At 37.3% G+C, this 26,319-nt stretch overlaps 1 protein-coding gene across 1 annotated transcript in view; it reads right to left on the bottom strand.

Moving 5' to 3' along the window:
• Positions 1–8,883: 8,883 nt before the first annotated feature.
• Positions 8,884–26,319, bottom strand: part of THBS2 (thrombospondin 2) — a 33,600-nt gene continuing 16,164 nt past the window's right edge. Inside the window, exons 13-22 of the mRNA XM_066994080.1 lie at positions 25,825–26,043; positions 22,489–22,596; positions 20,554–20,713; positions 18,967–19,085; positions 18,289–18,523; positions 15,206–15,433; positions 14,490–14,761; positions 13,426–13,523; positions 11,401–11,540; positions 8,884–10,729 (exon numbers count right to left, since the gene is read on the bottom strand). Coding sequence (XP_066850181.1) covers positions 10,722–10,729; positions 11,401–11,540; positions 13,426–13,523; positions 14,490–14,761; positions 15,206–15,433; positions 18,289–18,523; positions 18,967–19,085; positions 20,554–20,713; positions 22,489–22,596; positions 25,825–26,043 — 1,587 coding nt within the window. The 3' untranslated portion in view covers positions 8,884–10,721. The remainder of the gene's footprint in view (positions 10,730–11,400; positions 11,541–13,425; positions 13,524–14,489; positions 14,762–15,205; positions 15,434–18,288; positions 18,524–18,966; positions 19,086–20,553; positions 20,714–22,488; positions 22,597–25,824; positions 26,044–26,319) is intronic.

Below are 26,319 nucleotides of genomic sequence, written 5' to 3'. Positions count from 1 at the left end.
AATAGAGAGGGCATCAACACTGTGCACATTTCCATCATTAACTGAAATCCATGCTTGTCCAAAATGAAATTCACAGCACTGAGTAACTGAAAAGGAAATATAAAGGGTTAGGCCAGGTGTAATCTACATTTCAGATGGGTAAATCTCATTTCTGTTCCCTCCTCCACTCCCCCCATTTATTTACCAGAATATCATCTGTCCCACACATCTGGAAACACAGCGTTTCTTACAGACACAGCTGCAATTGGGACATTGTGATATACAGACCAAATGGTCAATCTTTTATGACTAGTATTCCTTTGGAAACTGTGATTTAACCATTGCCCTCAGCTAACCATTAAAGCTAACCATTAACAATATCAAATCATTTCTGTTTCCATCTTTAAGAGGCCTTGGTGTTTCTCAGGTAAGAACATAGATCAGTGGTCTTGTTCTGTTCTGACAGGATGAAGAAAACAGAAAAGAGAAAAATCCCCCAAACAAAAAGTATGCTACCTCTGTAAGCTTATTCCGAGGAACTTAACTTCTATATTTTATGCATATGTCTAGTTCTTGAGCCTGCCTTTGCACAACTGAAGCAGGAATTTGGCTCTCTGGTTTTATCATCTATTTAAGAACAAATACACTACAACAAAGTCTAGCAGCTGGCTTCTGATGTAGACAGCACAGCAGCTCCCCAAGGGTGCCTGCCAGGCATCTTAAGTGGTTCAGATACTGGCTGATGATCTCTGCAGACTAAATCCTACATTTCTGCGAACACCGATTATAACTCTGAGCCGAGTATTTTTCTCCTGCTGCCCACCTCTTTTGTGTGGTTTGTCAATTGCTATAAAATTTTGTGCAATTTTACCGCTGTTGCTCTCCCCCTACTCATTCGTCTAAGCCACATCTGGTATGTTACATGTCTCCATCTGAGAGATTCCTGCTGACTTTCCAATAGCTCCAGCAAAGTGATATTGCCATAGGTTGTTTAAAGAAGTGGAGGCCCCTTTGCAGCACAAATCATCACAATGTGTCTCTATCTGCCACTGAGCCAATAAATTTAGTACCGATATTTTTGTCTGTGACTGTTTCGAATCAGCAGATATACTTTTGTTAACAGGAATTGTGCAATTGTTTTTCTTTTTTCTTTTTTCCTCTCTCCATTTTGATTTGCATGCAAGCACCTGTGAGTATGAGCATTTACTTTATATCTATCTATATACAGGTTTGTCTACATGCAAATGTATTTGAAAAGGTATATGGGCACAAATGCTTTGTGACTGGCCCTGGGTGAGCAAAATTAATATCCTTGACCCAGGTATCACAGAAAACCTATATTAATAGACTTTGTTAACAGAATTCCCCAGGCATTTGCACCTCACAGCTGAGCCACAAATTGAGATATGTCCACACCCCCTACCTCCCCAATATTTCTATCTCATCGCAAGCATCTAATTTCCCCTTCCTCCCAAGGCAGCACCTCCGGCACCTGCAAGGCTCCCTACCTACAGCTGGCGAGGAGGCAGCACGTGGTGCACCTGGCCGGGGGAAGAAGCATGGCCTCCAGCCCATTCGCAGTGGCTGAGCGCTGCTGACTGCTACAGCGCTGCCCAATGAGGCCGATGGAAGAGAAAGAAAACAAACAAACCTTAGATAGATGAGGTGACAAATGCATCTGGCATTCATAGTTACTTATTAGACAAGCTTAAAAAATCCCTTTGGCTTAATACATTTCAGAAAATTAATACTGAGTTTGAAGAAAAAATTAGTCACCCTTAAGAGCTCCCTTCAAGAGAGGCCTTTTTGGTGTTGTGTCCAAGCAAATAGCTGTACAGATTCCTCCTATTGGCCTTTTTGTCTTCATCCTTCTCCAGTTTCCTTCTCAGCAGCTGCTCTTCTGTGAAGATGGGAGACTGCTTCACACCACCTTGGCATTGCTGTGCATGGCTGAGAGCTATGGGAAGGTAAAAATGGGAAGATTTTCTACCCTTCCTATAGATTATCCCTGGAAGAGGTAGAACAACTTTTCACATGATAGGGACATCACAGTGCAGAGCATAAACACGTGTCAAAGCCCCAGCTGATGAGGAACAAAAGTATGGATATAGCAGGAAATTAAAATGCTCTGTGATTGTTTCCTTTCGAACGAACAAATCTTTCCACAGCTTTTTTTTTTTTTTTTCCTAATGCAAAACACTTGCAGCATAACAAGTGTCAGGCTTTTTGCTAAGAGATTGTCTGTCTATCAAAATTATGAATATGTGTATGAAAAAATGGTTGTCCTTTAAAAGGCAAGCTGACAACATTGGCTTATCCCATATGGACACATCTATGCAAAGTAATGATGGAGCAATAGAAGAGGAAAAGATGTCTCAGATACTTGCCATTTCTTATTTTACTTACTCACTTCACAGTGAAATGTTTACAGTTTCTTATAAAAAAAAAAATCTTTCTTCTTGAAAAATACCGGTTCTGTATCTTGAGTTATTTAGGCATCACAGGTTTCATTTTCACATTATCTTTTAGTGTTAAAACCTGCCTAGAACATTACAGGAAAGGGTACAAAAAGTGTGTTGATAAAATCTTTTCCATTGCCATTTGTGAGTGTCAATTTAAAATTAATATTGAATTTTGAATCAAAATTGGACAGAAAAGGAAACATCCTGTTTATAAGAAGTCCATATGTGTATGGGGAGCATTAATTTCATTTGAAGCTGTAGAAATTAATACATATAGTTTTCCAAGCAATCCTTTGTTTTGAAAATATAGTACTGCAAAAACTAGTTTCTCAACTCTGTTTTGGGAATTGGGCAGGACCTAAACAGAGGATATGAAGTAGCAGGTGATATGAAATAGGCTGTGATTTACCAGTAACATTGTTAAATCCCAATGTTTCATGCTGTTTTGGGAGAAATGGTACAGAGAAGAAGGTATGTATATAATACATGGAGCTAACGAGTGAGTCTATTTTGAGAAATAGCAGCCACCACACTGAATAAGTTCTGGACAAGAATGAAGAGGCAGAAACAACAATCCTTTGCAGTACTACTACACCATGGTGCTTGCACGGAACATTTTTAAAGAATCCTTTCAAAACATTATTTCATTTTCTGGGGCATTATTAATCTCTAGTCCATAGAAGAAAACAAAGCAAACAAACAAAAACACTGACACGAATATTCCATAAACAAGTACGTAAAACTGGTTATTTTTTGTCTATATGCTTCATTAAGGAAAACAAAACAAAACAATCTTAAGCACAACATTTAGGTGCTAAATCCGGAACTACGCTGTAGACAGATATACGTGGAGAGGGGAAAGTATTCAAAGTACAGGCAGAATAGCAGCCACAGAGCTGTTCTGCAGACCTCAGTGTTTTAAGTAACTCTGTGGGCTGAACACATTTTCCCTTTCTCCTCTGTAGGGGACTGAGCATGAGGATAGCTGCTTGCAGAATTTCTTACCTTGACCATTTCTTTGGCTGTTGAGAGGGTCAAGTGGAATAATGCCTCACGTGCCACCTCCCGCTTTTTGCAACTTAGCTGTACTTTTCTCTCATCAGAAGGCTGTCAATCAATGCCTGCTGGTGGAGAACAATTTTTCCTCTCTGCAGAGGAGAAAAATGGTTCTGGTAGAACTTTCTTTCCCAAGACACATGATTTCAGCAAAAATGTGACAAGGCATCAGGTTTTCTGCAAGGTTAAGCATGATTGCAACTGTTAATAACAAAAATCAGCTTCTCATTTTTATTCACAAAAAGTTACCAAAAATGGAAAAAAAAAAAAAAAAAAGAGCTGAAAACATTTTACAAGGAATCACTGGAGAAAAGTGGAAATTATCCACCCATCTTCAACTATAATATAGTAAATACTTTCCCTCTTTTGAAAATATTCCTAAATATTTTTTTCAATTAATAATCCCCAATTATTTATTAAAGATGTGGGTCATTTGTTAAAATAATCATTAGTTTTCCTGTGCTCAAAACTGGAGATATGTTTGAAAGTCTGGGCCTTCCAGTGGCCAAATATAAAGAGTTAGAAGACTGTTGTTTGATCAGCCTCTCCTGTGTAGTGTCCCATGGTTGGATGAATAATCAGATTTTTCAGGTGATAATAAGGGAACCAAGAAGCATTTAAATAAGGTCAGTTTTGTGATTGTCTGTCATCAATTCACTTAAAGAGAGATGAACTAATTGTTACAGGAAAGCCTGAACAAGAAAAAACAGGAGCTGAAGTTCTCATGTTATTGTCATAACGACTTGTGCCTGTTTATTTTGAAAAGGATAGTTTTGTGGTAAAGACATTGACTGAGTGCTCAGGAGCCTTCTGCTCCATTTTTGTTCAGCCACAGCTTCCCTTTGCCTCATGTCTCAGAAGGGGAGGATAATATCTTCTCTCATCACAGAGAAGGCTGATACTAGGCATGAGAACAATAGTTTCTTGATTTTGCAGTGATGGAAGATACAGTTTCTGTCTTTTTTCTGCACTTAAAACTAAGAATTTCCCTTCTCTTTTGATGTGGTTTCTGCCACTTCACTGCCTCTGGATGTTCCATTTCTCTGAAAATTATGCAAATCTTAAAAACTTGAACACGTAACAAACAATGTTTTCCTCCCTGCCCCTGGTCTCCTTTACAAGCATAGGAACTTCTGTCTTTAAATGGAGAAGTGCTGTTGTCTAGAACAGGGATCACCAATCTCTTTGTAACTGAATCACTCTTGAGAAAGCAACAGATCTGCCACGCATCCATCACTGGGTTCAGTTCTAGACATTTCCCCACTTCTTCAGCATCAAAGCTGAGCTACTGAGTATAGCTAAACCCACTGGATTAGATCCACAGCCAGCTGGGTGGCCTGTTACTTCTGACTGCAAAATCCCAGAACAGACATTGCAGCTGAATCTTCAGTACTCGGGAAGTGTTAATTTGCTTGGTCTCGATGCTTCAGCTCTACCGTACTTACGTCTCACCAGCAAGAAATGTCTTAACAACTGATAGCCACTGTTCTTGAATATTGTTTTCCTGAATATTGTGATTAGTTTTGCCATAACTTGAATCATTGTTTATTTATCATAGGCAGATCCTTCCCTAAACGTTGTTTCTATTTTCAAGTGGGCAGCAGCAGAGACTCTAGGAAGAGAACTGGACTGAACGATTAGAAGACGTTATCTGAGAAAATCACGCCTTGCATGAAACTGAAAATTCTGGCTTTCATTTTCTTCATATATATAAAAAGGCATTGGTTGAAAATTATCCAACGCAGCAGCTGACAGTGCTTGTAGTTTTCCACCCTCTCTCTTCTTTTCATCAACATGATTTAAAGAAAGGAAATCAGATCACAAAGAGAGTGTCAGCACTATATCTTATAAAAGTTACTGAATGACTACGTAATCTCAATGACTAAAAACAATTTCCAAGTTACCTTATTACAGATGTTGCTAAGATTTAAAGAGTGATTTGCAATGCATGCCTCCAGCAGCTAGAAGTTGGTGTATTCAGCAGTGCTGAAAGGAGTCCAGAAATGCTCAGCTGTCTTCTGAAAATGAATTCACTTCCTTCTAAAGGAAGAACATGTTCTTGTCTAGCTCTACAAATATCAAGATGACTGGATAATTATCAATGATCATTGACAGGTTAAAAGGTTTTAAAATGTCAGATCAAACATCCAACTCACTCATTTGCCTGATTCCAGTGGTGGCCAGCAGCAGATGGCTAGGAAAAGCACTAAAATAAGACAAGCACAGAATGACACTTACCCTTTGCAAATATATATATACATACATATAATTTGTCTACACAAAAGCTAGACAACAGAGACATGAAGGAGGTCACCTGAACAGAATTACAACACGGCAGCTCACGTTTTCAGCAAGCAGAAATTTTACCTTTGATGAACTGCATAATCCCATTACAAACACATGCACACAGACAGAGCAAAGCAGAGTATTGTGTTGTTTTTTTCCTGACATCCAGATTTATAATGAAATGTATGCTTTTCACTCTTTCCCAAAGTCTGTGAGAATAGAGTGGCAATGAAATTAAACAGTAACAGACCTGAAATTGATAAAAGGAAATTTACGTGTATATGTTTTATAATCAGCCTTGGGAACTCACAATAGATTTTACTAAGGTTAAGAAGTGGGATTAAAAAAAATGTATGAATAACAAGAACATTTGCAGTTATATTATTATAAAATAAACCATACAGGCATGAGGGCAGAAACCACTTATTAACTGCCTGGGGGTAGGAACAATGTTTTCACTCTAGGCATGCTGATGTCTAATTTTTAATGATAAGGATTCTACACCTTCCTCTGGCACGTTTGGTACTGACTCCTTTCAAAAAGCAAGACAAGGGGTTAGACAGACCTTTGGTTTAATCAGTCCCAGGTTTCTTTTGCTTCAAAGTCCACCTTCCTGATCTACAAGGGTGGTCTTCTCCACATTGGGAACAAGGCTGTGCCAAGTTATTACGTAGTTATTTATTTTTCAAATCACTTTTAGAGAGCAGATGTTCCCATGCAAGCATTAGAACTCTCTCTCTATGGAAGTCTGTAGCACAAGCCGAACCCTGAATCTCATCCAGATACCACTCAAGTATGTAGTAGGAAAACTCCCACATCCCAAGATGAGGATTTGGCCCACTGTCTGCGACAGTCTGTTCAGCTTCTGCCTCCACTGCACAGCAAGCAAGCAGTAGACAGATGTTAGCATTCATGATGCTAATATTTAAGCTGCCTGATGTGAGAAATCACAGGCATAATCATTAGGTGGATTTTTCCCTTCCTTTCTGAAAGAAACCATTGTATTATTATTATTATTATTATTATTATTATTATTATTATTATTACAATGGAGTAATAGTAGTTCAGCTTTATTTTTCAGAATTCAGAGGCTTATCCAAAGCTTATCTGAAAGACTCGTGTTTTAAAAGTGGACAAGCAGTCTCGTCAGAAGTGTATCTCAAGGGAGTTTCAGGATTTCAGTATTTCCTGTTCTTTTGGCTGACCCAGAAACAATGAGGTATATAAAACTTATCAAAAGGATCTTAAAGCGGAGGAAATTTGATCATTGACTTTTAGTAGATGGAAGCCTGATGCTCAGGGAAATGAATAAAAAAATCTGCCTAGTATCACACAGAAGTCACTAACAGAACTGGAGCCCAGGTCTCCTCAGTGTCTCTCGTTGCAAGAAACCCAGCCTCTCTCCAGGGATTCCAGGCCTTCTTTCATAGTAATTCCTCTGGTAACAAGAAGAGCAGAGGCTGCCAAAATTTTTAAATATGTATTTTTTCCAAATTAGCCAAATGTTTTTGAACATTCTCAAAACCCTGTAGTTAGATCCTTGGAGAGAGGTCAGAGGACATACTGTTTTATGTGAACTCACTCATTCACAGTAGTATCTGGTTTTTCATCCTTCCTTCTCTGTTTTTCTTAAAGACACTGTACTACTATGGCAGTTTGTTATGGTTTCACTTGTTTCTAATGGTTTTATTTCCCTGGGTCGTTTTGCAGGGTTTTGTTTGGTTGCCATGAAGGGCTTTTTTTTTTCTTCCTATGTTCTTTTCAAATCATTATGAAGTATTTATGCTCAAAACGCTGTCCTGATGACAGCCTTGTTCTCACAGATCCACACCAGACATTTAAAAGGAACTCTTGGAAACATGGATAACAGGATCTTGATCACTCTATTACCTGAACAATGTCAATCATTTCCATCCTTGCAGAATAAATAGAAGAGACCCATCTCTCAGTAAGCCTGGACATTTGTACTGCTTTAAAGGTTTCATCAAAAGTTGATGTTGAGGAGTACACAGCTTTCTGGTGCAGTAGTCTGAGTACTCTGGCTGTGTCACACTGGAACCACAAGCCAAAGAAAGCAAGTAACTGGGGTACTGGTCAGGCCAAGGAAAGTGAATAGCTGGGATATTTACAAGTGAGTATGACTTGAGTTCATACCTCAAAATCGGAATTTTGGCATGCTGGACATTCTGACTTTTCGTAATCCAATTCAAATTCCCCTCCCTGGGAGTAGTTCATATTGGTGGCAAAGATCTCTCATGCTAATACTTTTTTTCTTGTATCTTAATCCATTTGAATTGACACTAACCACTCATTCCTGAAATTCTCCAGCAGGAAGGCAATCCTTGCACACACAGACATATACCAACAACTGAATCGGGACTCACGGCAGAAGCGTTTGCAGAACTCGATCGTGTATGTGTTGAAACACGTTGGCCAAGATCCAATACAGAGTATGTGTATACAAGTCCAGCAAAAAAGAGAGAAGCAGGACCAACATTTCTCAGTCAGAATACCATAAATAAAACTTGGGATAGTTTGCCAGATAAGGCTTTATGAGGAATGATGTCTTGTGTCAATAAGACTAGGAAACCTGTCGTTTACAACCTTATAAGAAAGGAAGTGATTTGTAGCCCAGCAAGAAATTTTTTGGTTTGTTTGAAATGCAAGGCAAGAGGTTATTTAATTGAGGGCTTTGGGGAATGGAATATTTCCTTCAATAAACATTTTAACTATAAAAAAGGTAAAGAGAATTTTTTTTTTATAAAACCTTTTTACAGTTTATTTCCTATCATTAATTTCTTAAAATATATATATATATATATAAATGAGGATCTGACTAAATGAATCAGGACGTTAAATGATAAAGTTCCGTCCATGTAAACAAATAAATAATTATTTACAATTTTTGGCAAAACAAAGTGAAATTTCATTGATCTCACTCTCTCACACACACACTTGCAAGGAAAAAAAATGAGAAAAATAAAAAACCATCATAAATAATTTACATAGAATAGGAAAATTATGATACAGTCCAAATATTAACATCTTCATCCCTACACTGATGTCTCTGTTCAAGAAAACAAAAAACCCTACACAGCCATTACAATCATTACATTTAATGAAGTAACCCTCCCTTCTGCTTGGGACTTGGGGATACAATTTGAAACACCAAAAGAAAGAAACTGAAACACACTTAAAAACCTCATGAAGAGGGTTTGGAAAAAAAAAAATGAAACAAAAACAAACAAAAAAGAATTGATAATATGACCAATATAAAATGTGCAATAAAGCCAGCAACTGTGGATTTCCTTCTAATGAATATAGCAATAAAATCTATTTCAAGGGAGAAAAAGTTGATTCAACATTTATCTCACTACGCCCTATAAGAAGGCAGAGATACTGTATTATTCCATTAGTAAACCCATCTATGAATAAAATTACACCAGCAAGTGTTCTTTTTGTGAACAAAGCCCATACAACTTAAAGAAAACAAAAACGAAATGTTAAACATGTTTATACTATTGTATATCTGAATAACTGTTGTATCTGTTTAGAATAAACACTGGTATCCCTTCAGCATTATTTTATAAAGTTCTATATACAGCAGACAGGTAAAAATACAAAATATTAAAGATAGGGTAACTGGATATATATTAAGGTTCCATTTATAAATTCCTTATTATTATTTATTTAACTTTAAAGCATACTTGAATATAACCCTTGCTTAAGTGTATACCATGCTTTGACGATATCTACATACTGTGATATGCTTTAAAAATAGCTTTAAAATATCATCCTTTGTAAATGTATTACTGATGCATTATATGACATGCTTTAAAATAAATTATCAGAGAAGGTAGCTTGGTGTGATAATCATAATAAATATTAACAAAATATTTATAAGTGGAACCTTAAGCTCTTACATTACCAAATTAAGTAACAGTGGCGTTGCCACCTTTTCAAAAACCCAGATCAGGATTCAAGATGTCAAAGTGCGTTTTGCAGCAGAGGTGGGAAAGTGGTTCAGGTTAATTTTGCTCCACATGTTCATGGGATATTTTTTATTATGAGGGAATGCAAAATATAATGGAAATGGAATAACTAGCAATCATTTTATGAAAGTCAGACAATGGTGATAGTTTTGGACTTTTAAATTAGTCACTCTTCCCTTTCACATGGGAGTCTCTAGTTCAATTCTGTTTTGCCTGAATTAAGTCTCTGATAATAGACAATGCTTAGGTTGCAAATTTGACATTTCTACCAACTTTAATTCTAATGGGTGTTATTAAGAGCATCTTCATCAGCTAAAGGACATCTTATTGGATCAAGAAATCTTCATAATTGACCTTCATTTTATTCTCCAAAAGCTTTTTCATTGTTAGTATAAACACTGTTGGTGTGGCCCTCTGTTACTTGGCTACAGTTGGACCCAGAGATTTTCTCACTGAAGTCCAGCCCTGATCAGAGCAAGGAAGCATCAACCACACACCTAAAAAGTTATTTAAGCACTTTTTTCCTCATTTAAAGATAATGACTAATAATCATTATCTCCCCCCTTTTTCCATATATATATATATAAATACATTAAGTAATTACATTTTTGTATGTAAACGTCATTCCTTAAGAAAAGGCAAATAAACAAACAAATGTGGTTTGCTAAGTTTTCACTCTACAAAAGTGTTCTAACGTATCAATCTGCTTTTGCTTCAGTGGTGGGTCAGACGCTCGTGTTTAGGTTTCGTTAGTGCTGGCTGTGAGAAGGCACTTGGGTGAAGGGATGGCCGAGCCACTCCTGGCAGCATGGAGGTACCTGGTCAGTGGAGCCCATGGACAGAGAAGGAGGTACACAAAAACAGAAAATGGGAGTACCAGGATGTACTGAGGTGTCTAGGTTGCATAGCATTTACAGTACTTTGCTGGTAATGCAGCAACCATTGCTCAAGCATCTGAAAGAAATGGGGAAGAAAAGATGTTAACTCGTGGTTGATTTATTGGTTTAGAATTCAATCAGACAGGATTGAATGATACCTGTATAAGGTTGCAATGCTTCCCATTCTACATTTTCCTACATATGTGAGAACATTCACATAAAAATAGGCATCTACTTATATGTGCACACGAATATGCACCTATGTATATATTAAATATAAAAAAATCATATATAGAGAAAATGCTTTCCAAGGTTTTCCTATTTCAAAACATTTCAGAGGTGGCACAATACACAGACATGCTCATTAAGAATGTCTACTCTCTCCTTCGTGTCTCTTGGAAAGAGGGGTGATCCCGAAGTAGCTCTTTGCCCGCAGGACACACTGAAATAGCCTACAAAGGAAAGTGGATTTGCAGAGGGAATTCTAAGCGCATATCTCACTCAGATTTCTATCTCATTTTTTTCCAGGTGGGTAATATTAAACATCTGGGTTTTGTTATTCAAATTGAGATTACCACAGGGGCAAAGAGCATTCATGGCATTTCAACAAATCAAGGTTCACGACATGTTATGAGATTACAGATTGCTTTCAGTAACAAGAGGCTACTTTTCATTTCCATATTTCGTGCTTGCTCCATAGGTTGTATCAAAGGCATCAGCATTTTCCAGACATTTTCTGTAACTAACCTCTGCATTCATATTTGAGATCAGAGAAATAGACCATCTCTTGAGAGAAGACAAAAAGACCCAATCGTCCACCAGCAAAGGTTGTATCATAGATTGGTCCAGAATCCACCATGACTTGCTTCCCTTCATAAACTAAAACTCTGTAAAGAACATAATATAAATTAGAAAAGGAGGATGATGGAGTGTCCAGTGCTAAGGGCTAGTAACAGCTTCCAAGAAGTGAATTCATTTTAACAAGTCACCAGATAACACAGCTTCATTGTAAAGATCACTCCTCAACTCTCTCTCACGCCCACATGGCTGGCAGCCATAATACATTAATCAAAAGTAGTGGAGCTGTTCTATAAGTAATTTTATGCGCACCATCTGCAAAAGATTTCCCAATTCTTTATTTAGAACAGTCAAGTCTCCTGGAATGAACTATGTCATGTACTATCATTCATTGATAAGACTCTGTCCCTGTGAACTCAGAGGTTAACACAAGACCTAGCCACATAGCTTTGCAAAGTCTTCTTTACAGCCATGTGAATGGCTGATTTACTTATCTCTAGGTGCAAGGGCCAAAATCAGAAATTGGAAAAACTGTCCCTTTAGATTCTAACAAAACATTAACTGGAGACATGCTAAATTTCAGTTTCAGATGTCTTAAGCTCCTAATGAAAGCTGGAAGGATTTGGACACAAACAGCTAGATTTATAAACTGGAAAAGGAGTCGGTTCTTTTTTTTTTTTCTTTTTATCTTTTTTTCCCCTTGAGTGTCTCAGACACCCACCCTGGAGCCAACAGACCTCTTCATTTTTATTTTCTACCAGACAAGTTGCAGTTCCTTGATCTTAGATTATCCACTTCTCATGGGAGACCTTACGACAGGAACCTTAAGAACCTAAGGTTCTTAGGCTCTCAGTCTCTAAAAATAGCCAAACGTGAAGTGAGTCTACAGTTTTTTGATTACAGCAGAGACAAAAAAAAAAAAAATGCAGATCTAATAATGTTAATATTAAATTGCTATTTCTGTACAAATAACATAGGTCCACAACTATACTATTGAAATAATTGCTTTTGTTTATTTAGTTCCTTTTAAAACACCCTAAAGAATGAAGGAATCTAATGTCCCAGACCATATAATTTGTCACGGTAGACTAATCTAATGTGTTACCATATGAAATATGTTTTGTCTGACACTAAGGAAGCTACAGGCAACAGCAACATGAATGAAAAACTCAAGTTTCTTTTTGACCTCTATCAGCCAGTGCTTTGCACTGCAATCATTTGATGCATAAAGACTTATACATAGAAACTTTTTTTTTCCCCAAGAGACACACCAAGTAGTCTAACCAAATTTGTCCCCTTGTCTTTCACAGCCAAACTCCCCTACTCTTACTAAACACAAACCAGCAAGACCTTAAGATGTCAGACTCTGCCCCATGAAAAACATACTTACAGTTACAGTAGTTAGTACAAGATAAAATTGACATAAACAGTTAATGCTTATTCTTTGGAATATCAGATAAACAGCTGGGCTTTAAGGAAAGTAATATGCCATAGCTCCTTGCTATGTGCGTTGCAGATGTGCTTATGGCTACTTCTGCAGTATCTTGTATAAGCCACTATTGGAGACAGGATGCTGAAGCAGACAGGAGGTTGGCCTACTTCCCTGTGGCAATTCTGATGTTTCTAATTAATTTCATTCATTCAAATTCCAGAGGCTATGGAAGAATCTCATGTTTTAATCTTGCTTTGAGTTTTGCTTAGGAATTTTTGGTCCCTTTACAGAAGAGCTATTGAGAAAGATTACTTTTTTTAATTTAAGAATATTTAACTGATGTAAATACTGAACCATCCTTACTAAATTAAATACACCTGAGTCATTCTAAATATAACAAAATGATTCCCTAAATATTGAAATAAACTAATGTAAGTATTATCATTATGAAAACTAACAAAGAAACTGATGAAATAGCTGTTATATCAACAGAAACGGAAGTTATACTAATTCTAATATAGAGGCACAGAAATATTTCTTACTTTATTAGTCCTGTTTTAGGCCTATGAACCAAATGCCACCTGTATGCAGTATAATCTTTCCAGCCAATGTTCTTGGGATCATGCCACAAAGTACGCACCTACGGTAGGAATACAAATGCCGTATTAGAAACACTGCTTCAGAAGTGTACATCCACTACAGTAACTGTACATGCGGCTGCAGATCATTTGCTGCAGAGCATGAAACCAAAACCAGTGTTTAACATATGATGAAACCAAAACCAGTGTTTAACATATGATCAGCATACAATTTTTTCACTCTGTTCCTTTCTAGGGAGAGTAATGAAAATTCCTGTCTGTAACTATAGATCATTTATTTATCTGTCACTGAAGGCCATTACAGCATTGAATCTGACTTCCCTTATGCAGTCCTGCCCCTATTTGCATGTAGACACCCACGCTGAAAGATCTGATGCTGCTCTTCCTATCTGTATGAGTGGCTCCACTGAGTGAAACGGACTGCAGCTTGCACAGATGTTACTACCTCTGGCTTATTCCTTGAAAACTCTTGCACTCAGTTGAGGCCTCGCTCCTGCAAGAACTTCAAAGTGTGGAATTCCTATTCACGCACAAAGCCTCACTAACTTCTTTTCCAAAAGGCACAAGATTCTTCTGTGGCTGGGCCCTACTTGGAACAGGAGTGATTTTTTCTCTTTGTTTTCATTTCTTTTCTCTTTGGCTGTCACTGGTTGCTGAGGTCTAAACCAAGCATAATTCAAACGAGCTGGAATGCTGAAGGAACAAGTGCCAGTACAGAGGTCACAAAGGATTTGTGCAGAACTGAGATCTCTTACTCTTTTTTGGCCACACCACACCTTCCCTTTTACACATGTAATTTTTTCCATTCATGATTTTTATATGTGTAATGTTTTCTTTGAAACACAAGGCAAATGCTATTATTGACACTAATATTATGTGAACTGAAGAAAAGCTTGTAATCTTCTGCAACAATTGAGGTGTGAAAGAAAACTTATTTCCAGACACCTCCCTTCTTGTTAAAAGATTAATCAGGCATCATCACAGCCCTGAAGTTTTAAATCTCTCACCTGTCCAGGGGTGTTTCCGGTGTGCCAGAGAGCATTTCTCAAGTGTTCACCAGTACCAGTTGTTGAATTCACTACCTTGAGTGACACACCAGAATAGCCATAAGCCCTGGTGGGTTTGTCCTCCCAGTAGGTCTGAGTGACCTGCTTCCACATCAGAACATAAAACCGACTGCTGGACTGGTAGCCAAACACAAAGCCAGCATAGTCATCATCACGGTCTGTGTTAACATAAAATGTGCCACTGAAGTCAACAGAGCTGAACTCATCGTAACCTGGGAGATGACAAAAGACATAAACCACTGAATTACAGTGTTGGATTCAGCCACCAACACCCAAGAGTCCCAACTTTAATCCTAAGCTTTGCTTTTTCAATTTCTTCACCTGTAAGAACAGAGGGTAATTACACTTGCCTACCTAACCTATCCTACGGAGGTTTCTAGAGAGAAATATGTTATTTACAAGGGGTAAAAGACAGCAGGCACTACACCTATGTAAGGTTTTTCTGCAGAATATTGCATGCGTGTTACAGCCAGTGACAAATTGAATGGTCAACAAAGGCAAACAGCATTGAGCTATTTTTAATTTGGGCATATACAACCAATGTTTCAGTCCCAACCTTGGAGCACCAAAAAGACATGTTTATCTACTTTATTTTTCCTCGATCACTAGATCACTGGTTGTTTATGCAAAGGTGCAGGCTAACATTTGGTACTTACCCACGGCTATTCCAGGGTCAGAGTTGGCAGTCTGCACCAGTTCCTTGCCTTGATGGCGAATAACCCAGTTGGGATCAATCTGAGCTGTTCCCTTTGGGTCCAGAGGGACCATCTGGAATTTTCTGAAATCTGTTTCACTGATGGCATTGTTTTCAGGGCATACATCATAAATATCCGGGACATTGTCATTGTCAAAGTCATCTTTGCAAATATCACCTCTGCCATCACCTAAAAGCAATAGGAATAAGTGAATACAATTGTTAGCAAATTATCCGTGCTACGTAATGGCTCTTGCACTAGTGGAAGAAATTTATGATGCATGTGAGTACGTTATTTCTTGTTACTCAAAGAATGCTCCAAATAAAGCTTCATTCTCTGAAAGTTCATTTGAAACGAACATTTGAAATGTTGCTGGTAATGACTGGAAGAAACCATCAACTTAGATCAGGGCCAAAATTAATGCTAATAAAACTGGCCAGTCAGTGGTTTATGACAGTCATCAATCTGGCCCTTATTCTATATGCTTCTTTAGAAACAGTGTTGGGGGACTTGGAAGTTTCCTATGCCGATGTAATTCACTAATGTTTGTATTAAATTTTCAGTATGATTTGTCCCAGATGTGGATATAAGGCCACATTTTAATACGTGCAGTATAAATGAATTCAAGCAGTGTTAAAATCTTTTCCCTACTGCAAATTACCAAATCCCTATATACTACTGAAGATACTCAATGTTTTTTGTTTTTTTTTTTTAAGACTTTATCTGTGTCTCAAGATTCCTTCAGCAACAATTCATGCAGGGTGCTTCAGATTGCAGAAACGTCACCACTATGTCAAAAGAAAGTGGGGACAATATTATTGTAAAATATGTATACATGCTTGGTTACTCTTTCACTTGTGGGTAAAACAATTTGTCTTAAGATAAAACATAGCACTTCAGAAACACGTAAGAAAATAGAAGGAAGTCTCTGACTTTTACAACAGAAGGAACTGGATATTACACTGGGTACTAATAATGTAAAACCAGACCCACCAGTTAATTTGTTTCTGACTTCACATAACTGAGCATCTCCTTTTTAAAATGTGTTTGTGACTGTTCTAAGAACATAGGAATTAACAAAATGAGAAATAGCAATGATCCAATGATCTAAGCTATTACTAGATGTTTCAGACAAATGCAAACCTACATTACCATGCCTAACTGGCATAGTATTTTTCAGGAATAAACCTTTCATAAATAGAGCAGAAAAGCAGAATGAGTCTTAGGCAACAGCCAAAAAGGATAGTTAGAGTAAGCTAAAGCATCTAATAACTCAAAGACTTTTGAAAGTTCAGCTATAGGTTGCCCAGAGAAGATGTGGAGTCTCCTTCTCTGGAGATATTCAAAACCTGCTTGGACAAGATCCTGTGCAACATGCTCCAGGGGACCCTGCCCGACCAGGGAGGTTGGACTACATGATCTCTAGAGGTCCCTTCCAACCTGAACCACTCTGACTGTGACTGTAAAATAGTCCTATTTTCCAATCTGGCAACTGGCCATGGAAAACTCCAAATCCTGATCAGTTCTGTGTGCTCAAGCACCTGTTTATCTTAGCACTTAGAAGAAGAGAGTGAATTTCCAATTTTATTCCCCTTGCCAACATCAAAGAGGCAATATTCGAGTCATAGGAGAACTTAGTTATCCACTGAAAGTCTTGATGACGTTCATTTGGTACTGAGCTGTTGCTGACAATGTTGACTCTGTGTCAAGAAAGTTAGAAAGCATTTGTTTACCCAGCCATGTCCAACAGCTCTCTCAAGGGCCTCATCGTTAAATGCTATAGCTCACATCTTCAAGAGCGTGGGAGCATCTTTTGGCTTTATTTATCATTTTTCCAAGATTTCTCTTGGGCCTGCCACTGATGACAGTGATGAGCTGGCTAAGATTTTTTAAATTTACTCTTTCTGTGAATGCTTACTCCATACATAATGGTACTCTCACTCACAAGATCCAGGTGACAGATGACTATACCTCAGTTTGGGGACACCCTTATTTTGGAGTATTTCTGACATTACGAGGCTATACTAGAAATTGACAAGTACAAAGATATTACCATTATATCATTGGACTGAAAGGTAAAGCAGTACTACCAATCAGAAACTTCCTACAGCAGTTGTCTTACCAGGAAACCAGTCAGGTCTCTGGATTTTGTCTTTCTAAAAGTACATAAAACCATATTGTGTAGGTATTAAATTCTGCTTTCAATTTCACCAGCATAACCATGGAATGACTCCAGCAAGTTGTATAACTCAGAACAGAAATTGCTCACGTATTTATTGCAAGGGCCATTATTGTAGACATATTGTGTTGGTTTTCAAAGGATCAAATGTTTTCTAATTTACATTTATGACTGTGAAACTATCACTATTTCATTACTGAAATACAGCCAAACACAAAGAAGGATTGTTTGAGAGTGCCCAGCAGTATTTCAGGACAGAACTGGAAAAAACAAGAATCACATATCCATTTCTTAAACTGTGAAAGATGCATCATCAAAATGTATTTAAATTACTAACCTATAAAACAAATTTGAGAAAAGCTGCTAAAAAATACTTTTTAGAAAAATAATTTAAAATAAAAAATGACTTTAGACTTAAGAACTGCATAAATAGTCTCCTTTTCAAAATAAAAGAGAACAGTAAGCCATATTTTTTCCCTTTTAATTTTCAGATGACATCTTGCCTGAAAACAAAGCAAATCGTTTTTTCATTTAAGACATGAAATTCAATCTGAAATATTTTCCCAGGTTTTTTATATTTCAAAATTAAAACCAGAAATATATACATATATATGTATATTAATTTCTGAAAGGTGTTTCTCTATAAATAATCATGTGTTTGTTTGAGCCACTCTCAGAGGGATTTCTTAATGCTCTAATTGCGGTCCAAATTGGCTATACCACTTCCATTGAAGTCCATGTTGCCTCAAATATAAAACGTAGCTCAGTTTAGTTTCGAGAGTATTTCTCTTCGTGAAATATTTCTATTCCAGGATCAGAATTGGATACTAAGAACTAAGTTAAATTCATGTCACATTGCTCTTACCATCAGAATCCTCCTGGTCAGGGTTGTATCTGAGGCGACAATTATCCCTGTCATCTGGAATACCATCGTTGTCATCATCAGGATCACAGGCATCCCCTTTACCATCTTTATCATGGTCAGCCTGGTTAGCATTGGGGATGTAAGGACAGTTATCTTGGTTGTTCTGGTGGCCATCTTCATCTATGTCTTCATTGTTGTCACACTGGTCACCAACAAGGTCATTATCTGCATCAGTCTACAAAAAAAAAAAAGAAAAAGATCATTACCAAGCACAAAAATACTGACAGCCTGATACTTAAATTTATCAATATTTTTCCTTGGGAACTTCTCTGCAGACAAGTGATATTGTGATGAAAAACATCTTTAATGCAGAAACGTGATTTACAAATAGGATAGCTACTTATGCAATCGTCAGTGCATCAGACCTGGTCAGAATTTGTTTGGCAACAAAATGTGTCATGTTATCTAAGAGCACAGCTACAAACTCTTTTAAGTGATGTCATCCATTATGGTAGGGGCAGACACATGAGATACTGGGTGCATGTATGCAGTGCAGTTCCTTCAGTCTACCTGTATTATGCAATTGCAAGAGAAACAGCAACAGCTTCAGCTATTTCCTCATATGTTTTCCTACTTTCCTCTTCCTTTGTCATTAATGAAACTGTGCCTAACATTTACCTGGTCTGGATTATGCATCAATGGACAATTATCACACTGATCACCAACTCCATCACCATCTGTATCGCTCTGGTCTGTGTTATAGACGTAAGGACAATTATCTCGTTCATTAAAAATGTCTAGGAGGAAAGAAGAAAAAAAGACTGAAGAAATCAAAATGATATGTCATCCAGCACAGACAATCATAGACTGTTAGAGTCACCAGTAAATAAGAACCATTCATAAGGTGTTCATAGGCTGATATATCATGAGACAGTGGGTAGTATTAGAAAAAAAAATAATACAGTATCAATCCCACTTTTCTTGCTATGATAAACACTTCTATATGTACTTTCCTCAGAGATTTTGCTAAAGTAAGGCTTGATTAAGTCTTATGTTTCTACCCTTTCTGCACAGATTCTACATTTCTTTAAAAAAAATAGATGAAGAGGTGGGGTATTTTAAAATAATTTGTTTTGTACTTTCTTCACAGATGCTATATGTAACGGCATAGAATGCATAGCTATATCATGGTGGAATGTCTGAATAGTTTTGTATAGAAACAACTGCATTAATGTTCAGCTGCCTCAGCACTAAGTGATTTCATTTTACCAGAACATATGTCATTTATTGTACAGCATGCCAAATTTTAAACAGAAACTGCTCCCCCTCAGGAAAGTTCATTATGCAATGGACAACCTCCTTCAAAAATTATAATATGTAGAAAAGAAACATAATCAATACATGTTGACATAGCTGTCTGGAAAGGACACAAGGACCCTTTCCTACACTATACGGTCCCTGGATATTTGTGCAATCTTTAAGCCAACACATTTCTTTTTATTTTTTTTCAAACATATATGCAAACTCCCACGAGTACTACTAAGAACCTGATGATTTGAAGGACGAGAGAACTCAAAATATTTAGAAGTTTAATTCAGATAAGCATCCTAAAGTTTCTACGTTTACTGAAGGAAATCCAAAACCAGATTTCTACAACTAATAGTACTTCTGGATTCAAATAAATTTGAACTACTACAAAAGTAAGATTTTTGAGAGACATGTACCTGATTTTTCCCTCCTTACTTGGATCAAATCTGGGTCATATAGACATATACAGGTAGATAAAATAAACACCTTTAATAAAATTGTAAGACAAAAAAATGTGTATTTGGATTGTTATGGGCATTGCAGTGCTTTCATAAAAAAGCAGATTAATTTACTGCAGATATTATCTTAACTGCATGGATGATCTGATGTTCTTTTCCCTCCTTAAACTTTAAAAAGGAGAAAAAAAGTCAACAAAATTGTTATATTAGACACTGATTACTTTGGAACACAGAGGAAGGAAAGAATTTTTTCTAAGATTACACTAACAAAAGATCTGCTGTGATTTATTCTCCAACAGTATCCACTGTATTTCTTAGGGACGTTATGGACAAGTATACTACACAGGACAGATGGACCTCAGTCTTCTTTCTTCTGTTGCATTTTTGAGCAGCTAAACTTGATTTTATTCCATGTATAAAAGCAGGTATTCCATCTTACTGGCCATAACTCATAGTGTACTTACAGCACAGCACCTAATTCTCAAGATTGAAAACATACCGTCTCCATCGATATCCACAGCACACGAGTCACCCTCCCCATTATTATCTGTGTCAATCTGAGCAGGGTTGTGCACATAGGGGCAATTATCACAGCGGTCACCAACTTCATCCTTGTCATAATCAAACTGACGAGGGTTGAACAAAAGAGGGCAATTGTCCTAGTGAGAAGAAATAAAGACATTTAAGAATATAAATCACAGCTTGAACTGAGGTCATCAGCACATACTATGAAGTGGTAACTTTTCCTATTCATCTTGGACAGAGGCCAAAATCAAGACATGAATACATTATTTTTCCAGTGGACAAACTGTGCCTAAACTGAAGATCTGAAGAAGCACTGAAGAAGAACTGAAGAAGCACTGCCTAGCTCACTGTGTATTTTGCGTTTTTGTACAAGATATGTGAGGCATATAACTTATCTCACTATGAGAGAGCAACAGACATTTTAAATTGGATCTATACTCAGAAATTTCAACAGAAGTGCAACCCACTGGTACCTGTGTTTTGTCAAAACCAGAATATGTTGTAAAATCAGTCCAATCTCAGTACGTATTATTTTTTTGGAACAAACTGGAATCGATACTCTGATTTCTTTGGAACAAACTAGTATCAGTATTCTCACTTTTAAACCAAGTATTTTCATTTTTCATTTTAAACAAGGACCGACTTTTTATGGGTTGTGTTATATTGCACATGATAATCAAGCACAAAAAAAATTTAAAAAGCAAAATTAATATGCCATACTCTCATTGACACAACATATTTTTCCCCAAAATTCCCTTTACTGGAACTTTTAGAAATTCATCTAATTCAACCCCTAATCTGAAAGACTGCCAAAATAAAATTTCTTGCGCTTTACATATCCCCAAATTACACAGGGACTTTTGCACAGGCATTTGCTGTGTGGAAAGCAAAGAACCAACAAACCAAATCAAAGCAATGGGAGTGAGGGGCAGATCAGCATTGTGGAATCTGAAGGGAGTAATTTGAAAATATTTTTAAATTACTTTTCCTCTGCAAAACCAAAAAAACATTCTTTACTAGCAAATCATTTTTAGCTTCACATTTTAGATTCCTCACATATATGTTTTATATACTTAAAGACATGATATAGGGGCAAGTCAAAATTTTATACTGTACATAAAACTGAACAACTAGCTACAATTTTTCCGTATATATGCAGTAAGCCGTATTATGTTATCCAATGATTCTTTGACTTTTTAAATATGCCATACAGAGGCTTCATGAACATAGTTCTAACTCAGTTTTAACCATCATTTGCTCTAGAGAATCTAGGCTCCCTGTGAAGGGAACAAAGAGGAACAGTAATCTTAAATTCATGCATCCTAAATATGTTCAGAAAAGGCAGAATGAATCCCACTCTTTATATATTTCTGACCTTTTGCTGATTGCAAAGAGATAACATGTTTAGACTAACTGCCTATCTTAAGTTCTTCCAGTTTATGAATCTCATTCTTGCTGGCAAATCTAAAAGAGCAAAGTATGAAACAGGCTAGTAACTTTCCTCCTGTCATTTCCCCTTGATGCTGTTTACGTTTACAGTTACTATCACAATTTGCTTCTACCATACCTCAGATATAATGTCTATCAGATTTTAAAATACAATGGAACAATCATTCTCCCATTACAAAATATAAAACTCAATTGAACTGTTTTCATGCACACAGCAAAACCCGGAGCTGATATGGAGAACTTAGTTTAGCCCTGGGCTCCCCAGGCTGTTTTGCTCTTCCCAGTGCTACTCTCATTTGACCCAGCACAACTTTACTCTGCAGCAGGCATCATTCAGGCAAAGCAACGCAGAGTAACTCAGATTAAGTTTTGAACAATAAGGCTCTCATCTGTTGTAATGGTTTTCCTTAAAAACAGATGTTTGGGTCAAATGTACTGATAACAGGGAAATGCATCTTACTTTGTCATCTTCAACACCGTCATTGTCATCATCCTCATCACAGGCATCTCCTTTGCCGTCTTTATCAAAGTCCTCTTGGCCAGAGTTAGGCAAAAGGGGACAGTTATCCTGGTGAAAAGACAGAATTGAGGCATTAGGTTTACATTATGTCAGAATGACTTGCCTGGGTAGAAGAGCAGATATGTTACACTGGAGGCTATAAAACAAGAAAATCATCCACAAATACTTTTTAAAGAGTCTGTGTTTGTTGCCAAAGATAGTAGTTCATTTGCTGCTTTCATATTGTACAGTAAGTGAAATGCATCTGCAAATCATTCTATTTCTCAGCTTTTCTTCTGGTAAAGGGATGTTTCCAGTAAATTTTAGATGAAACTATCTAGCAAAGAACAAACACACCACACGCACACACGCTTGCTTACATCAACTTCTTATAGACAGCTCATGAAGTATGTTTGAAGATTACATATAAAATGTCCAAGTTTTGTTGCCAGAAAAGCATACAAGCCAGGAGATATCTTCAGAAACAGTTGTTCATATGGAAAGTTACTGCAATGAGGTAGTACACAGCAGTAAGGGGAACCCTGTATGCATGGGTTTTGAAAAATGGGCCTTTATACTGTTCTGCTGCACTTTTGCTTTCTCATAGCTCTGAAATTGAAAGGTGAATTTATCTCTTTATTATGTTAACAAAGCCTTGTAAAGAATGATTATTATAAAAGAATAAAGCTTAGATTAGACTGAAAAAGTAGGAAAAAAAAAATCAAAGTTTTAACATGTATTCCCTTTTAAAGAAAGTACTAAAATCAGCTGAAAAAATAGATTGCAATTCTACCACTAGCTAAGAATAAATATAACTACAAAAAAACACTTTGTTATTCTCGCTCTTTCTCCCATGCCATATCTACCTCAGACCAAAACTGTATCTGCCAATGGACTGCAGAAATATCTTTTTTTTTTTGGTAACATCTACCCTAAAAAAAAAGAATACTCCAGTAATATTACCAGCCCTGTTTTTAACCTCAGCAGTTCCAATAGTATTGACAATTTAAGAAAGAGAGAACTGGAAAACTTGTGATAAGTATCAAAACCATAATGTAACTGCAAACTTTTTATGGCATATTTTTACAAAATACTTGTGAACAGCCTTTATTCTCCAACTCTGTACTGCCTACCAGTGATACAAAATGATTTTTATTTTTTTTAACAATGAAAAAAAAAATAGTCAAAGCTTGCTCAATCACTTTGTATGTTTGCATCTGTATGCTTGTCTGTCTGTATTCTCTATAGATTTCAGTCCAATTTCATACAAACCCAGTAGTGAGGCAGCCGTTTCCCCTAAGCTCCCTCAAGGGCAGCCGGTTCCCATAAGCTTTACAAAAAGAAGTAAAGGATGAAGAGAAGATAGATCTAACCAGTGCACTCAAAAAACATTTTATTAGATATTAGAAAGAAGACTTAGACATAGAATCATAGAACAATTTAGGATGGAAAATAACTCTAAGATCATGAACTATAAACACTAACCTAGCACTGCCAAGTCTACCACTCAGCCACGTCCCTGAGCACCATCTACACGTCTTTTAAATGCCTCCATGGATGATGACTCAACCACTTCCCTGAGCAGCCAGTTCCAATGCCGAAATTCCAGAAATCTTTCCTGATATCCAACTTAAATCCCCCCTGGAACAACTTGAGGCCATTTCCTCATCCTATCTCCTGCTGCTTGGGAGAAGAGACTGATCCCCGCCTCACCACAATCTCCATGGAGGTAGCTGTAGAGGAAGTACACCTTCAACACACCTTCCACCTGGGAACATAACCTCAAGACACAAACCCACAGTAAACTAGGCTTCATTGGTTCACCTGTTGACCAAGTTCTACATTGGTCCAGTAATACTTATCGAAAAAGAAAATATTACTTTCATGTGAATGAAAAATAAATTTACAGTAAATATATTCCTAAGATTTTATTATTATTACCTACAACTACTTGCTTTATTCATATAGCTTTGCTTAGGCTGTAAGTAAACTTTGAACTGTTATCAGCTCAAAGAAAGAAGCTTTGGTTTGTTTCTGGTATTTTTTAGGTGTTTTTCTTTCTTTCCCCTTAAACGAAATACTTCTGTCTATTAGACCAACACGTATCTTATAGAAAGCATGAATCAGTCCTTGGAAACAGGTTTTTTTCTGAATGGGTACAGCATGTTAGGATTTTAGTGAAAACTAATCATGTGTCTTAAATCTTGAGTCAACATGTTGCAGATCCTGATGACGCGAACCAAAAATGAATATATGAACTGCAACTGTTGAACTGGGTGGAACCACAATGAACACACATCAGCTAGGGTGAAGAAATCGGTATTTGAGAGACTCTGAAACTCTCTTGTGCTGATAAAGCCTAGATTCACAACTTAACTGGATTACACCTGGGTAACTTCTGATTCTCTCAGACTGCCTGATTTCAAGCTTTCCTAGCTTCTTGATCCGTATTCCTATTTTTAACAACATAGAAACAGGTCCCAGGGAACATACCATGGCAAGCAGTCACTGGTAAACCTATATACAGCCACTTTTAGGCTCCCTCATGCTTACTTCCTCCTTTGCATAGTGATCTTTCATTTTTCACTACGATGGCTCAGCCACAGCAGCAAGGGTGAACAGTCCCATGCCAGGTCTAGAGCCAATGTGGCAGGCAGGTCATTCCATCTGGGAGAGAGGGTAAGAGCTGTGACTCCACATTCTGAAAGGTAAGAGAGGCTGCACTTCCCATCTTCTCCCACCAAGCGTTACAAAGACAACTCTGTCTAGTTACTCGTATTCATCTCTGTTTCCCATTGCTAAAAATTTTCCTCAGGCTCTGAATCCAGTTTCACAGTGTAACTCTAAAAGGAAAGGATAGTCCACAAAGGATTCAGAACCACAGACCTTACTTGACCACTAGTGTCTTGTTACAAGCCTTGCAGGTGAGATTTCCTACTCACCTGCACTCAGAGATGCTGTTTAGTTCTAACTAGCTGTGCGCTCTACACGTGCTTTAGGCAGCTCCTATTCAGTATGCTAACGCCACTCACAGGCACCCCTGCCTTCAACATATGCCGAGCAGAAAGAAATCCAAAGCAGAGGACTCTGGATTTCATTTTGAGAATCCTTACTGAATCTAGTGTTAAGTGAATACATATTCGATGGAATCTCCAGAAAATAAGAATGCTATAAACATTCAAAGCTTAAATGAAAGCAACCACCAGCTTGATGCTGAAAAACATTACTTACAACTGTTTGGAAAAAAAAAAAAAATCTGGTTATGGTGTAACTTTTTATCAACAGTATTTTACCTACCTTCACACAGTGGTATGTAGCATTAGCAGCACAGACCAAGTTGTTATTTGGCCAGCCATCCAAATCAGAATCCTCACCACAGATGCGTCCATCACCAGCATAACCTGTCCTACATTCACATTTGTACATAGGATCACTGAAATGGCCTAGATAGATGCACTCTGCAGACTTATGGCAGCTGTGTGTCTTGTCCTTGCATGGATTCTCAGGTTCACAGACCTGTAACAAATAAAGCATACTAATTGGAGCATGATAATCATCACAGCCAGCTCTGTGTGCCTCAACTTTATCAAAAGCAGGCCAGTTATTTAGATGCCTAAAGAGAGGAACTTTGTTTTAATTGTGGTTAGTAAGCCATATTGCTGTCAGTTCACATCTCTAGACATTGTGTACAATGAAAATAATTAAAACAAGCCACAGGAAAAATTGTACATTATTCAAAAGAAATTAAAGTGGTCAACGTTTTCAGGACTCTTATCTGCGTTCTTCCGTATG

This window comes from Anser cygnoides, chromosome 3 (genome assembly GCF_040182565.1).
Source record: "Anser cygnoides isolate HZ-2024a breed goose chromosome 3, Taihu_goose_T2T_genome, whole genome shotgun sequence".
NCBI classification, from domain to species: Eukaryota; Metazoa; Chordata; class Aves; order Anseriformes; family Anatidae; genus Anser; species Anser cygnoides.
Note: the sequence above shows the minus strand (reverse complement) of the source record. Positions and strands in the feature narration are given on the sequence as shown.